Consider the following 17116-nt stretch of genomic DNA (forward strand, 5'->3'; position numbering starts at 1 on the left):
AATAGCTACTTATTTATTTATTTTTATTTCTAAAAAATATATATTTTTAATTATTTCATTTTTTTATTTCATTTACCCAAACAATACCTATGTGCAATTTGAAAGATTATCTTTTGATCACCAATGAGGGAAATATAAGCCTTCTCTGTAATAAATAATCTCATTATATTGCATTTCCTACAGTAAAAGGTTTTTGAATTAGCATACTGCAAGATCACAACAATTCCAGGAGCTCCAGATGTAAAGATGTGGGGCCACTGTTTCAGGAAGTGCTTTTACACACAGGGTCATCCATCTCACACAGAGTTCAAAGCTGCTGTGAACCTGTAGAGAGCAGCATTTGATATGATCACATACTTCTATACCATCAGCTCGTCCTTACAGTAAAGGGGGTGGAGCGACTATAGTAAAGCTCGTGCGTTTTCCTGTTGTGGCAGCGAAACGTATCGTTTCACGCATAGTCAAAGAAATTATGTACTAACTGTGTCTAAGTGGATATTTTCCGAAAACAGGCTATTCTTTGAACTTGTTCTTTCGGTTTGAAATGGTATCGCAACCCGCCGAGAGGCGATTCGTGACGAAGACCGCTCGTTAAGAAACCTGGTGGGACTTCGGTGGACCATTTCGGTTTTTGGAAGCCGTTTGTCTTTCTTCCTAAGGAAGTGGGTGAGTACTAATTGTCCCGCGGTCAGCTGTCGTGTCGAGCTTCCCACTTCAGAGGTGTCCACTTATGGTGCGCGTTAAAGCCCAGAGCTGTAAAACATCTGCGCCGTCTTCGCTCTTCTGCGCATGTTTTGAGCCTCTGCACTTTCACCGCGAAATAAACGACTACAAGTGAGGGCTACTTACCGATGTCGGGTTAGCAAACACTGCAGAAGACTTGTTAACTTAGTTCCCGTTCTTGTGGTTCGTGTAAGGAGTGTACAAGCATTATAAAATGCAGGCTACTGTTAATGCTACTCTAGATGATGACAGGCGCTGGCGAGCGAGTTGTTCAGCAGCCTAATGTCATGTGGAAGCATTTACAGTAGCCTAGATAATTCGTGAAGAGATAATATACAGTTGGGGTTCACAGTAAGAGATTTGAGTTTGTATCACCCCAAAGGGGTGTCTATATATTTATTAGAAATGTATTAGACAACCACCACACAATGTAAGGTTTGTGCCACAGCCACCCTAAACTAACAGTATTGGTGATTACCAAAATCATTTATGTTTCTGTAATGGTTAATCCACCTGTAGCCTAGGTGTAATTTGTAACTGTTTTACAAGAAAGGCTGAAAAAAATAGTGAAGCATTTCATCTATATATATATATATATATATATATATATATATATATATATATGTTTTTATTCAGATGTACAATTACAGTATGTGCTTAACAAGTTAACAAGGCCACCTGTTATAATAAATAGAAACAAATATTTTAGGAATCTGTCAAAAACTTGTTTGAAACTAAAACAAGTTATAAATACTGTTGTCATTTATTAGGCAAATAACAAACTGAAACAATTAAAAAGGCTTTGCTCACATATAATAATAATAAATAAATAAAAAAGTAATATTTTGTATGTCTGCCTCCTTTGGCAGCTCGCATTCTTGCTGCCATGATTTTTATGTACTTTCCCACAGTGAGGCTGGAAACATGATGTAAACACACTAACTAGTGGAAGTGTTTGTGGGCAGGTCAGAGTGTTTCTATTTGACGGGCAGCCAGGGATAATGCAAATGTGTTACCTTGTGACGTATAGGTAATAGACTCGTTAAGATGGTACAGAGTAGACTCTTTCTTAAGAGACAATATCTTTACCGTGCACTTTTTTGATTTAACAATTTTGCAGACTTTGCAGAATTTATATTTACTATACTTTGAAGGATAACTGCAAAAAAAGTATTTTTCGAAAACCCGTATGACCTGTTCTTTAATCCAATTGCGATTTCAGTTATGGTTTTATTCATTGAATTTTTAAGTGAATTGAAGAGAAATTAAATATGATATATTTTTCTGTTTACGTTATGTGTAATGGTGCAGTTATGTGATCAAATCCGAACCAAACTCACATATGTAAAGAAGTTCTGCAGTGATTGGCGCCACACTTAAGACCTGTTCACACTGAAGAGGTGTCTGGATGTTATTCACTTGCAATGAGAGTTATTGATTCTGGCAGCACAAGCCACAGAGACAAAAGAAGTTGAACAGATGCATAACGATGAGCGATCTGTTTGAATTCCTATTGGAAACCAGCAGTAAGCCACCTGTCACCTCCAGTGAATTAATTGCTGTTATTGTGAATGGGGCTTGATTAAAATGCTTTGCTGCTGGTTTTAGTAGATGTTCCTTCTGTGCCACAGTATCTAACTGAATCAGTGTGGGTCACTGTCTGCTCTAACACTGGTATTTGACTAGAGAGTCTGTCATTTTCACCAGAAAGGCCAGTTATGAGATTTTAATTAAACATTACAAGGTCAATAAAAAGAAAAAAATGAAACATATACGTAGCTGATTTGTTCACAACTAGATCTAAAACAGATTAATTTTAATTTCATGCTGACTTTAATATTTAAATAATGGCTAGTATTTTTGGCCTTTTTAGAGTCAGTCAGTGAAAGCTAATAATTTAAATTTGAGAAATGTATTGATATATTGCATAATTAAAAAAAAAATAGCTTATAAACAATAATAATAACAATAATGGTAGGTAATATTATATTGGTGTAATATTCAGGTGGTCTGAGTAAAAAAAAAAAATAAATCATAATCGTGCCAGCCTTAGTGGGTGCAACACGGGACTGATCTTGGTCGTGAGGGGCTAAATAATTCAGAGCACGATAAGAACGCGCGTCCTGAAAGAACCTAGACTGTGGAGCATATGCGATAAATAGTCCGTCAGCTCCAGTCTTCCCAAGGTTTCATCTTCAGACACAGAGGACACTCTCCACGTGGAGGGGAGCGCGCTTCAGTGGGACTCTTGGGCCGATGTGACCCAACGCGGCGCGCCCGTGTCTTGCATTTTTGGGTGGCTCGCCACTGTGCGCTCAAGATGAGAACGAGCGGGGAAGTTAAATAGATCAGTTGCATAACAGCGCTGACGTCCTGATCTACATTCATTATATGGTGACGTCAGACGGCCGCCGCGGGAGCGCGCAGCAGGTCATCCGAGGGAGCTGTGCCTGTTCACGCGCTTGTTCTGTCTGAACACAATGTACGGACGAGTTACTCGTCCATGTTCAGCATTTCTGTGGCGTGTTTTAAACAGGCGTTGGAGTTTATGATACAAAATGGTGCCCTGGTCGTGTTCTATTTACAGTGCTTTATTTTTAGTGCTCTATATGGAGCGGATTTCTGAGTGAAGGGATTTGGCTTCGTGATCGTTTATAGCTTAGCTGTCATTTCTTGACGGGCTTGAAGTGTGTAGAACAGGGATTACAACAATAGAAACAGATCATGCCTGACGCCTTCAGGTCTGCAGGGTGTTGTGGTGGCCTGGAACAAACAACAATCACAACCAATATCCCGATATAAAGTGCAGTTGTGCACAATTTCATATGGTTTCATATGCAAGACTTAATATGATTTATATTTAACAGAAGATATTTGGAAGAATCTTCCATTTATAAGTCAGATTTTTTTTATTTAGTATTTTATAGATTTGTCTGCTTGTTCAAATTTAATTTAATTGTATTATTTTTAAAGATTTGATGAGCTAAAATCCCAAAACAGAAAATAGTTTTAGCACTTCTGGTTCCACTGTCTCTTTTTGAGTGGGTTTTTGGTTTAATGTCTGAAATAAGGTCCGTTAACCCAGGGTCAAGTTATTTCCACATTTTATTCTGTGTCATAAAATGCATTAATGCACCAATTATTATTATTATTATTTTTACTTTAATTGAAAAATGCTATTGCTTTCAAATGGCTAAATTAGCATCTGAATTGTCAAAGCCGCTCTGTGAACACTCAAGAGGAAGTTTACTGTGTGTCTGCATCCACAGTTGTGTGTATGTACGCATATTTATATCTGCAGTAGACTTCAGCAGGTTATTACGCTAAACTGACACAATTCAACAAGATGAAGGCATTCGCTAACATGCCATTAAAAAGTTACCATAGTTTAATTGAGATTAAACTTGTAATATTGAGTTAATAAAAAACAAAAACAAACACGTTCTAACCTGTGTAAGATTATCCCATTTCTTCTTCTTAAGTGGTTTTTGCAATGAGTGTGGCGAAAGAATTGTCGGTAGTTTAACGGAGAAGATGTTAATGTCATGTGATGTGGTGTAGTTCATTTATTGTCTACATTTAGCTTTTTACTCATGGTGATTGTGTTTAGGTTTCAAAATTCTTTAAAGTTGTGGTTTTTTTGTTGTCAAAATGTATCATGATGAACTACACATCTAAAAATCATAAACTTTTGTCGGTCACAGAATGTATTTTCTGCAAAAAGGAAAAACCAAAAGAGAAATCCTGTTGGGTTTTTGTTGAGAAAACTAGCGTGATGCTCACCTCTAGGCAGGACGACAAATTCAAGTCATCAGAACAGAACTTCATTCGACTTAATATTCATGCTGCCAAGTTTGACTGTTGCTAAAAAGCTGTTGTTAGAATTTCCCAGTTTTATCTCATCTTCTGTTAGTGAAGACATTATTGTCATGACAGATTTCACTTCAGTATTACTTCAGTGTTACTCTCTTATCTTAGTGTAATCATTCGATTGCAGTTTCACTTTTCATTTTATTGTATTGCATGCTCAGACAAATATCATATCTCTGAAGTTCTCTATTCAGTAGATTAGTGCTTCACAACTTATCTTCCCATGTGACCACATTTTTCCACGTCATATGGTTCATAACCCCCACGCAATACTGTCCAAATTAAGTTTGGGGACGGTACGATTTTAGAAATGACTTTGAAAGTCTCTTCTGCCTACCAAAGCCGCATTTATTTGATCAGAAATACAGTAATGTTGTGAAATATTATTAACAATTAAAATAAACATTTTCTATTTGAATATGTTTTAAAATGTAATTTATTCCTGTGATGGCAAAACTGAATTTTAAGCAGCCATTTCTTCAGAATTCCAGTCTTGAAAACAGTTCCGCTGATTAATATTTATGTGGAAACAGTATTATCATTATAATTTTATTAGGATTCTTTGATGAGTATAAAGTTAAAAAGAACAGCATTTATTTGAAATTATAAATTTATTTTTAACATTATAAATGTCTTTGATCAATTTAATGCATTCTTCTTACTGAATAAAATTATACTTTTTTTTTGGTACAAAAAGTCAGTCCCAAAATCGTAAGGTGGTTTTATTTTGAAATATATCTATTTTTTACACTGTGATTTAATATTTATATTTTATATTAGTTAGAACAAAAGAACCAGAGTACAATAAGCAGCCCAATGTTTTTAAAAGCTTACAAAATGCATGCAAAAAAGACGTGATGGCATTATGAAAATGTGATAATGATAGTTGTAAACGTGGTGGAGATAAGTGCACTGTAAACTCTATCAGAGATGTTGTTATGCTACAATGAGACATCAAAGATGTGAGGCCGCTGTGTTTTATGGGATAAAGCACTTATGGGACATCACTAAACTAAGTGGTAAAATACAAGGAGGTAACAGAACCCTGATAGTCCATATTCAGCACCAAATCACAAATCTAAGCTGATGTATAATTTTAAACATGAGTGATTTCTTATATTTCTCAGACTTTTAAGAATGAAGAATGGCTGACTTGTGTATTTTCTAGCTGTGATCTTTGTAACAGAAAAAGAACATCCTGAGGTTTAACCCTGTTCCTGATACTTCATTTCTCATATATATAAGGTTCTAACACATGGGATTATGGTAGTCAATTCGCTTTCTTAAAAGGTTCCAGATTTATTTTCCCAACCTTCTTTTCACGTAAGTTTTATAGAACTGCTCTTGGAAATCTATGTTTTATTCAGTCTCAGCTCATAGTACCCACAGTTGGTATCAGTGTTAGTAAAGCAGAAGCCAGTTTGACTGGAGGAAGGAAGTGGTTGCAGAGAGAATTTTGAGTTCTGCTAATTCATTCAAATAGCACAAAAGCAACAGAAGTTGTGTTGTTTTCTACTTCTTTGTTTCTTGGACATAAGGTATTTTACATTGATTAGCTTCCCCTCATCCCTGCTCATTAATCATATTACTGGTGTGACTGCATTTGTGTGCATTTGCAGCTCCATAATGTACGTATTGTCTTGTAGTTGGATTATGTTTAGACTTGTGTGCATAGTGAGCCAATACTGAAGTAAGTACTCACATTCCCCTGAGGCATGTATAACGAAGCAACTAATAAAAAGCAAGAACAAGAGAGAGAGAAAGGGACATTTAAATGGGTTATTCTCAGACCTACAATAGGAAATCCAATATGAAACACTGGTGGTGATAAACCATGACACTGTATACAGGCTGTAGTTATTATTTATTGGCCTTTTTTTGGTTATTCAATATTAGATATTTAATTATTTGTTCCCATTTTTAAAGATCTGTATATCATATATTATAATTTAAAGGGTAATGATAAATCATGGTCGAGTTTAAGACCTTTACTGTCTCTTTAAGAGTGCATCTCATGAGTGGCTATAGCAGAGGTTTGTGTGTCTTGGTATATCACTAGATGTGAGTCTGTTGTAATCATAAAGTCTTGTTCTATTGTATTTCATATTAAACTGCTGGAGGTGAAAGGGAATGGGAGTCCTGACAGGGTGTAGTAGTTTGGCAGCTTGCTTGAATAAACTGTTTAGTGATGTGAAGTATTTTGGCAAGAATGGTTCCTAAACATTTTCCAGATGGAAGAAGTGTGAACAGAGTGTGTAATGGATGATGGTAACAAAACTGGCCCCACTGAACTGGTCCATATGGACACCCTTTTCAGGGTTTAAGATTGTCGAACTGCAAATACTAGATTTTGGTGACCTTTTGATAGTGAGAGTGTGGGCAAGTTACAATTCAGTAAGATTTTGTTCAGCAAGGACACATTCAATCAATCAAAAGTGACAGTAAAGAGATTTATAATGTTACAGAAGATTCCCTTTTCAAACAATGCTGTTCCTTTAAATTTTCTATTCATCAAATAATCTTTAAAAAATATCATGGTTTCCACAAAATATTAAGATGCACAACTGTTTTCAAGAAGACTGGAGTAATGGCTGCAGGAATAAATTACATTTTAAAATATATATTAACATAGAAAACATTTTTCACAATATTCATGCTTTTACTTTATTTTTAAAATGGAGAGCAAAAGGGAATTCTCCTTTCAAAAACCTAATACATTTTACCAACCCCAAATTCTGAACGGAAGTGTAACTTATGTGTTATTGCTCTATCAAGCCACATATTATTACTTTGACTAATGTCAAACATTTGCTATTGATGGTTTGGATGACATGAATCCATGATGAATCGGTCATTTGCTGCGAGTCACTCACATGTGAGGGCTATTCTCCTTTTTTTATCCCCTTTGGCTAGAAAAGCCTCTCAGATGGCATGATCAGAACATATGCCTGATGTAGAGAGAAAAATATCACATTTCTTGACACAGATGGTGTCAGAATATCAGTATCAAATAGCTCTGTAAGCCTGCCAACAGATGACCTAATTTTGCTTGTTTACTTGTGCAGTGTATATTCGGTTTACTTCGTATTTCTACGATTGTGTGCCATAAGCATATGAAGTGTCAGTGACTGTATAGAGTGGCAGCTTAAGTAAAGAATGGCACAGGTGCAGTGGAAATGTCCCCATGGTCAGACCTTGACCCCTGCATCTCCCCAAAAACACATTTCGCATTACAGCGACGCCACTGTAACCAGAAGATTGAAGCGGATCACGTTACACTGGCCTCCCTCTGTCCCCTCATTCACCTCATGCAGATTGTTGAGCGTGTGTGAGTCTGCATGTATGTTAAAGAGGAAGAGAGTGTGTGTGTATATATATTCCAGCGGCATGATTTATGCCATGCCTTCATCTCCCTGTTTTCCCTCGCAATGATGTGTTTGTCTTTCTGCTGTAGTGTGACGTGCGTCTGTTAAGTTGCCTGTGTAACTATATGCTGCAACACTTACAGTGGTGCCACACCTTGTGCTCCATTGAGACGATTGAGACTGATTCATTATGAGTAACACAACTCTTATAGTTTGAGTTAACAGCTATTTGACCTCTACTATATATACACTAAACGCTGTAATGTAACAACAGAGATTGCCACTGTCAGTAGTGTTGTTGCTGAACGACTGTAGCTGTAGCTTGAAAATTCATATTTTCTCCACATTTTTGCCTTTTGTTCACTGAGATTTTTAAGATTCTCTGAATACATTTAAAAACAGATTCACATTTGTGACACTATAGCACAAAACCAGTTTTAATGGCTGGGGTATATTTGAAGCAATAGGCAAAAAAACATTGTATGGGTCAGTATTATTGTTTTTTTCTTTTGTGGCAAAAATCATTGATATTAAGTAAAGATCGTGCTCCATGAAGTTATTTTGGAATTTTTCTACCGTAAATATATCAAAACCTAATTTTGATCAGTAATATGAGTTGCTGCTGGACAACTCTAAAGGCAATTTTATCTTTTTTTTTATTTATTTTTTGAACCCTCAGATTCCAGACTTTCATATAGTTGTCTTGGCCAAAAATTGTCCTGTCCTAACAGACCATACATCAATGGAAAGCTTATTTATTGAGCTTTCAGATGATGTATACATCTCAATTTAGAAAATTGACACTTAAGACCAGGATCACATTTGTAGTGTGGACTGTGAAAATGGCGTATTTAAAAATGATAACACATGTCCAGTCAATTGACTTATATCATACACATATCTATCTTGTACTGGCATAGAGTGCTGCATTCGTGAGGTCAAACTGAAGAAGACTAATTCATTTTCCCATGGGGTTTTATAATGTTTTTTTTTTTTTCAATTCATGAGTAAAATAAAGCCTGTGGTAAACACAAATTGACAATAATTGAATGTTACCTTGAACAAAATGTTCAACATTACATTGTAGAACATTTTGTTCTACAATGTAAACCGCACACACTCACACCCCAAACATTCCTGTCTAGCCACTTACAGTTGTTTAAAAAAATAAACATATCTGCTTCAGAAATGGCTTTCGAAGTATGTTAACCACAGACCTTATTTTACTCTTGAACTGAAAAACTTGAGGTATCCAGCAATAAATTAATCTTCTAGCTTTTGACATCCCTTTAATAATATTTCTAAATATTTACATTTACATTTAGTCATTAAGCAGACACTTTTATACAAAGCAACGTACAGATGAGGACAATAGAAGCAATCAAAACCAACAAAAGGACAATAATATAAAAGTGCTGTGACAGGTCTCTGTTAGCCTAAAACAGTTTTTTTATATAAAAATAAAACAAGTCAAAAGAATAGAAAAGCATTGAGAATGCTAGCATCAGAGGATCTCCTTTATTTGAAAGAAGACCAGTAAGAATAAATCTAGAATAGAGAATGCAAGTTTAAAGTATAAATAATAATTGTTAAAAATTGTTACAATAAATTAAATATGAATGTTACTTTTTACAATTTTTATATTACTGATTACAAACATGCAATATTTTCAGGCAGTTGCTTTTCTGTGGCGTATAAGCGGTGTTATAAATGGTTCATTTAATGCTGATTTTGAGTGCTGGTGTCACAGATGAGACAGGAGGCAGACAGGATTGTCAGTTTGAGAGTTTTATTCGCAGAATGCTCCGAACCAGACGGGAATATCAGAGTGAGAGCGAGTATGGACCAATATCGATTTAACTGAACGAACTCTGATCACAGGAAGTGGAAGTGGGATCACCGAAGGAGGACTGAAGGCAGAAGAAGACTGGCCGATCTTTGAGGGTTCTCAGAAGATTCGCAGATTCTCAGGCGAGTGTTGAGATAGAGTCTGTAAGCCATGTAATGACGAGATCAGACGGAGACTGAAGGTTGAGAGTGCGTATATAAGGGTGAGCAGTGATGAAGGATAGCAGGTGGCGGTGATGAGGATGAAGAGATGCAGGTGATGACAATTAATATTCAGGGGAAGACGAGCGAGAGGGTGGAGGGAGTGATGATGATGGTGTTGGTGGTGGAATCCTGACAGCTGGGTACTTAGCTAAAAAAAAATAAAACGTACCAGAAGAACTTAATTATGTCTGGTCATTCGGTATCATCTCAGTGAGCATTAATGACCTTTTATTGATGTACAGTAAGGTGATTTATCTTCAGATGTGTCAGTATTGACAAGAAACTTTTGGAAAGTATTTAAAACAGTTTGGACATAGAGCTTCAACAAAAGGAAATGCTGCTAATTCTGACTATATATGGATTAATGTGGATATAGTGATGTTCTCTGCAGAATCATGGGCATGGTTTATAAATTATCCTTAAAAATCTGTTTTCCTATGGAGAAAATGAATGGGATTTTACTTGCTTTATTGTTTACACATACAGCCATTTTTTTCAGTTAAAGTTTCTTAAAAACAGCATTAAAGCATACTCTGGTACTGTTCAGTAAGTGTTCAGTTATTCATTCCATTTTGAACAGAGAAAAATGATTGTTTTGTTTGTTAATCTACCACTTGAATGTATATCAATCTGAGAGACTGTTTATATAGAGGCTTGAATTGGTGAATCATTTCTTTTCATTTTTCTTTTCATTTCATGTGCTAAAATGACTTTGACTTTCCACAACTATGACTTTTCAGATTTAAGAGAGAGGATATTATAGAAGCACTTGAAGCATTGTAGATTTGGAAAAGCTACACTGCTTTGAAAAACAGAAACAACAGGGGCTACAAATGGACTGAAATGCCACTTGTTGTTTACCACCCTGCTCAGAGTGAAGTGAAGTCAGTGTGTATCTTGTGTATCCATGTTGGTTTGGTGTAGCATCAAGGTCTCTGCAGAGAGCTAATATCTCCCTATAGATCCATTTACACTGGATTGTGCACTGATCTGTGTTTACCCTTTATCCTTGTTTGCTATACTGCATGTCTCTAGAGTAAGAACATTATGTACTGAACAAAACACTAGACTTTCACTAATGAACAGATATTTTAGTGAAACTAAACTGTTTGGTAATTTTTTTAATTATAGAAGCTTCAAAAGAACTTCATTTTTTGCAACTGTTATCTTTTGTATCATAAATCCCTTTACTATCACTTTTAAATGCATTGCTAAATAATAATCTATTTAAAGAATAATCATTTTCAATTTTTTCAATTTTTATTTTTATATGGGTTAAATCAGGTAGAAATGTGGTAATGGCTAAGAGTTTTTTTCAGTATTGCATTGTGACATTTTTTTGTGTAAAATGATAAATGAGGAAAGACTTCTCCCTTAAATAATGCTATTTGTCACTGTAAATTGATCAAGCTTAATCTGGTGACCATAATGAAGATTCTTTCATAAAAAATAAAAAAAACCTCATTGTTTGTTTTGATTAAATTATAAATAATATTGTTAGATTTAGATTTGAAAACATCGACCTGCTTGTGTGGGGTTTGTAGGAGCTCTGCTCTGCAGTATATAATGAGTGATGGAACATGTTGGCTGTGAATCAGATGTTTACTGAGTAACCCAGGGTCTTTTTTTTTTTTTTTTAGCCTGGTCACATGCTCACAGTACCTCTCAGGATCTCTTGGGATATTGCCAGAGGATCTAAATCCAACTCCTGCCCGTCTATACGTTTGCCTACAATGTTTTAAGCATGAATCTGCACTAGTAGATTAAGTTTCCCTTGCCCAAACCCCAGCTAACCCCATAATCTAATGCTTAGCCTACCTAACGCCTGATTCAGAACTGCCTTTAACTGAGAAATGAGTGTTTATTATCGTCATTTTGCATTACACTATTTTCTTAATTAATGCTGTATACGGTAGTTGCTTTGACACAATCTGTATTGTTAGAAGTGCACTTTCCTGCCAAGTGTCAGTGTGAAACACCGTTCCACAGAATCCTTTAGATTCTCTCTGTTGTGGGCCATTAGTGAATTTTTTGTGAATTAGTCTTTATTTGCATAGGGAGAAAAATTCAGATGAAAGCATACTTTCATAATTAGATCGTCTTGTCTTCAGTCAACTAATGAAAAACTCCATCATTGACTTTAGTGAAGGAGAGAACAGGAATCCCAGTCAGTGTGTTTGACTGCTTTTTAATGGTTCAGTACTTTTAAACATGAAGTAGTTTAATATAAACTTAAAGTGTGTTTGACAAATCTGCTACATTGCTGACATGGTTTTAGCTTTTCAACTACTAATCATTCTGTCCAGACATGCATTTCCTGTCTTATACGCACAATATCATAGTGAAACAAACAGACTTTGGGTTTCTATTATTTAATTCTAAACAAATGATGCTGGTTTCCTGTTTCTGCTAGCTTTATTTCCCCATTGAAAAAACATGAGAGATGGAAAACAGGGCGAGTGGTCCACTTAACCTGGGAGGAAATGAAAAAGGCAGCTCAAGAGTCCTCTTCTGCCAGTGACCCGGATCAACAGAAAACGGAAGTTAGGCATAACCCCTGAGACAAAAAGATAAATGTTTTGTGAATTTCAGGATTTTTTTTTTACACCAAACTGTAAAAAGATGATAATCAACTATGTTATGAAAGATATAACCGCATGATATGATATACCATTTTGTTTTATGCAGTATGTGTGAAAAATGGCCATATGAGTGTTTTCACATTATGTACAATGTATCTATACACTGTATATACAGTCACCTAAAGGATTATTAGGAACACCATGCTAATACTGTGTTTGACCCCATTGATTCAACAAGGTGCTGAAAGCATTCTTTAGAAATGTTGGCCCGTATTGATAGGATAGCATCTTGCAGTTGATGGAGATTTGTGGGATGCACATCCAGGGCACGAATCTCCCGTTCCACCACATCCCAAAGATGCTCTATTGGGTTGAGATATAACCATTTTAGTACAGTGAACTCATTGTCATGTTCAAGAAACCAATTTGAAATGATTCAAGCTTTGTGACATGGTGCATTATCCTGCTGGAAGTAGCCATCGGAGGATGGGTACATTGTGGTCATAAAGGGTCATAGACATGGTCAGAAACAATGCTCAGGTAGGCCGTGTTATTTAAACGATGCCCAATTGTCACTAAGGGGCTTAAATTGTGCCAAGAAAACATCCCCCACACCATTACACCACCACCAGCAGCCTGCACAGTGGTAACAAGGCATGATGGATTCATGTTCTCATTCTGTTTACGCCAAATTCTGACTCTACCATCTGAATGTCTCAACAGAAATCCAGACTCATCAGACCAGGCAGCATTTTTCCAGTCTTCAACTGTCCAATTTTGGTGAGATTGTGCAAATTGTAGCCTCTTTTTCCTATTTGAAGCGGAGATGAGTGGTACCCGGTGGGGTCTTCTGCTGTTGAAGCCCATCCACCTCAAGGTTGTGTGTGTTGTGGCTTCACAAATGCTTTGCTGCATTACTCGGTTGTAACGAGTGGTTATTTCAGTCAAAGTTACTCTTCTATCAGCTTGAATCAGTTGGCCCATTCTCCTCTGACCTCTAGCATCAACAAGGCATTTTCTCCCACAGGACTGCCACATACTGGATGTTTTTCCCTTTTCACACCATTCTTTGTAAACCCTAGAAATGGTTGTGCGTGAAAATCCCAGTAACTGAGCAGATTGTGAAATACTCAGACTGGCCCGTCTGGCACCAACAACCATGCCACACTCAAAATTGCTTAAATCACCTTTCTTTCCCATTCTGACATTCAGTTTGGAGTTCAGGGGATTGTCTTGACCAGGACCACACCCTAAATGCATTGACGCAACTGCCTTGTGATTGGTTGATAAGATAATTGCATTAATGAGAAATTTAACAGGTGTCCCTAATAATCCTTTGGTGAGTGTAATATGCATATTAATGTGTTCTTGGGGCGACATGAAAATAATGTAAAAATATTATGTAAAAATAATACCTAATATTTCATGGGAATATTGAAATATAATTTATTTCCCTATTTCTTTGTGTCCCCAGATTCAGTTTTTTCCCCCTATTTTTATCTTCATTTTAATAGTTAAATTAAACTTTATTAAAAGCATGTCTTGAAATCAAAATCCTTAGTCCTTAATCCTTAATCCAAGTTTTTAGGGCCCTATGAAATACGTTTTATTTTAAAGGGCAGAAATTGTGACATCGTTCACAAGCTAAACCTCTACGACCTTAAAAAAAAAAAAGAGTAAATTAATCCCAAAATGGAATAATCTGCTAAATAATTAAAGACTGAGGTCAGCCATTATGGAATAACCCAGTTCAGCTTTCCTATAATTAGATAGAGGCCGAGTGGTTGCCTTGGAAATGGCAGAGTTATTGACCTTGCACGGTGAAGCCATATCAGCTTCAGACCAAGAATGGGAAAATAAGAGATATGCATGAGGGATGTGCATTTATCAGATGGCCTTTTCCCTCTAATAATGAGACCAGCTTGGCCTGAGCTCCGGGGGCAAGGGTTTAGACACCATGGTCTCATGCGCATGTGCACCACCGTGTGTTGAAACTGAGTCACAGCTGATTAACTAATGTCTATAGAGGACATAGTGTCATGTAGGTGATTTGATTAGACAAATTCACTGTCTGACACTTGCTAATTCAAGGCAAATTATGTTTGGTATAAACAGGTATAAAGGCATTTGATCCAGAGTCTGGAATACACGTGGGGATATGACACTATGAGCCGTCCTATAGCAGCTGACTGATACTGACCCTGCGTATGCTGAGCAGAGTCCGCCTCAGTCTCGTGTGATTGGACGCTGGATGGAATCAAGGTGAATGGAACACAAAGAGCAGGAGCTTAACCTGCCAGAGGGAGATGAGACATGGTGAGTTATCCTCTGTCTATTTATAGAATATGCCAGTTCTTAAAGAGACAGTTCAGCTAAAAATAAAAATTCTGTCATCATTATTCACTGTCATGTTGTTCCAGACTTGTATGACTTTCTCTCTTCAGTGGAACATTAAAGAAGATATTTTGAGAATGTCCATACAGTCTAAAGTCTAAAAACTATCTGGTTACCAACATATTTCAAAATATGTTTTTCTATGTTTCACAGAAGAAAGTAAGTCCAATGACCAATAACTGCATCTGCTTTCTTTCCTCCTTGTATCAGTTTCAACAGCTAATATCCATTTTATGGCTAAGATATTATTTCATTAAATTAAAGCTGCAGTAGGTAACTTTCGTAAAAATGTATTTTTTGCATATTTGTTAAACCTGTCATTAAGTCCTGACAGTAGAATATGAGACAGATAATCTCTCAAAATCAAGCTCCTCTGGCTCCTCCCAGTGGTCCTATTGCCATTTGCAGAAATACACTGCTCCCGGTAAGAAACAACCAATCAGAGCTGCAGTCCGTAACTTTTTTTGTGTTCAAAATTTACAAAATGTATATAATCAACGAGTACATCATGAATCCATTTTCCAAACCGTGTTTTTAGCCTGTCCTGAATCACTAGGGTGCACCTATAATAAGTGTTTATATTCGGACTATTTTAGATTGCTTCGGGGGTACAGCGGCGGAGTAACCCAGTACCTTTGTGATTCTTCACAGACATAAACAGAGAGAAGTAGCTCCGGCTACGATGTTCTTCTGCAAGACGCAAGCAGTTCTGTTTATTAACCGCTAGAGAGTCAAAAGTTACGGACTGGAGCTTTAATCAACTATATAATTTAAGAATATTAATAAAGAATATTGTTACAACCCTGTTTAGGGACAACATAAGCAAACCATTCTAGTGATGTGATGTTACATACAGCCAAGTAATGGTGACCCATACTCTGAATTTGTGCTCTACATTTAATCCATCCAAAGTGCACGCACACACACACACACACACACACACACACACCGTGAACACAAACCTGGAGCAGTGTTCTAGAAACAGCAAATACAACAGTGACCAGGGCAAATTTATTTGTTTTTTTTTAAGTGTTGGTTTGATAAACCTTGGGTATATTTTGCAATAATGATAAGTTGACTGTACTGTACATAATCCAGCATATCACTCTTACAATTTACAAAATTAATGATTTTGCACTATTTTAAAATCAATAATCAAGCAAATCTGTGAATTTGTTTTACTTTTCTCAAATTCATGTAAAACATTTAACCCAAATTATTCATATACATTAATAATAATAGATGTTATATTAAATATAATACATTGTAAAAAAAAAAAAAATATATATATATATATATATATATATATATATAGTGTTGTAATGATTATTATGGTCATGTAACAATTATTATGATGTATTTTATTTGATAAAATAAAAATAGAAGTGTTTTCACAAACTGTCAATTACAATTGTGTAATTATATGATATCATATATTTTATATGAAATAAACTGCAGAATGATGAGAGAGACATGAAACTAGTTTGTCTACCAGGGGCAATGGTCAATAATATAGTGTAGGGTCTTTATTCAAACTTATCTGAGCCCTCTATGCTTTGACTTATCAATCAGATTCAAGTATATTATAAAATCAAACATAAACATATAAGGAGTAATACAGTGCACATATGCAAGAAGCAAGAAGTCTTTAACATCACCTAACTGAATGCGATTGTAATCCAGAGTGCCTGATGATTCATCCAAGTGTGTGAAGTGTTTCACGATTAGATGATACGATTAGATATGGAATATGACAAATAGAGAGTGAGATTATAGAGCAGAAGAGAGAGAGAGAGAGGTACAGAAGCCAGATGGGGCTAGTGTGTAGCATGGGACAATTCAGGACACCGAATCATTGCGACAGTCGATGGATTGTCTCGGACCAGTGTGTGTCTTTGAGGAAGAGTGTGTGTGTGTGTGTGTGTGTGTGTGTTTGTGTTTGGAGCGTCCAAGCACGTGTCTCTCACATGTGCTGCCTCATGGCCGTGCGTGCTGCCTCATGGCCGTGCCCTCCCCCCAGACATTCAGTTACCGCATATGCACCACCGCACACACTATCACACACAGTTTCAGGGTCCTGTGGGTCAGTTGTGGGATTATTATGCAGCTCGAGAAATTTCAGATGGTTCC

At 36.3% G+C, this 17116-nt stretch overlaps 1 protein-coding gene across 5 annotated transcripts in view; it reads left to right on the forward strand.

The window, feature by feature from the left end:
* The first annotated feature begins 310 nt into the window (after positions 1-310).
* Positions 311-17116, forward strand: part of LOC113044983 (thyroid hormone receptor alpha-A) — a 29091-nt gene continuing 12285 nt past the window's right edge. The window contains exons 1-3 of one of the 5 annotated variants that reach the window (XM_026205053.1): positions 317-666; positions 13316-13372; positions 14708-14908. In XM_026205053.1, coding sequence (XP_026060838.1) covers positions 14859-14908 — 50 coding nt within the window. In that variant the 5' untranslated portion in view covers positions 317-666; positions 13316-13372; positions 14708-14858. Of the gene's footprint in view, positions 667-13315; positions 13373-13746; positions 14909-17116 lie in introns of those variants that run through there. The other 4 variants (XM_026205101.1, XM_026205081.1, XM_026205044.1 and 1 more) reach the window with 4 other exon arrangements.

This window comes from Carassius auratus, chromosome 3, assembly GCF_003368295.1.
Source record: "Carassius auratus strain Wakin chromosome 3, ASM336829v1, whole genome shotgun sequence".
In the NCBI taxonomy this organism is placed as follows: Eukaryota; Metazoa; Chordata; class Actinopteri; order Cypriniformes; family Cyprinidae; genus Carassius; species Carassius auratus.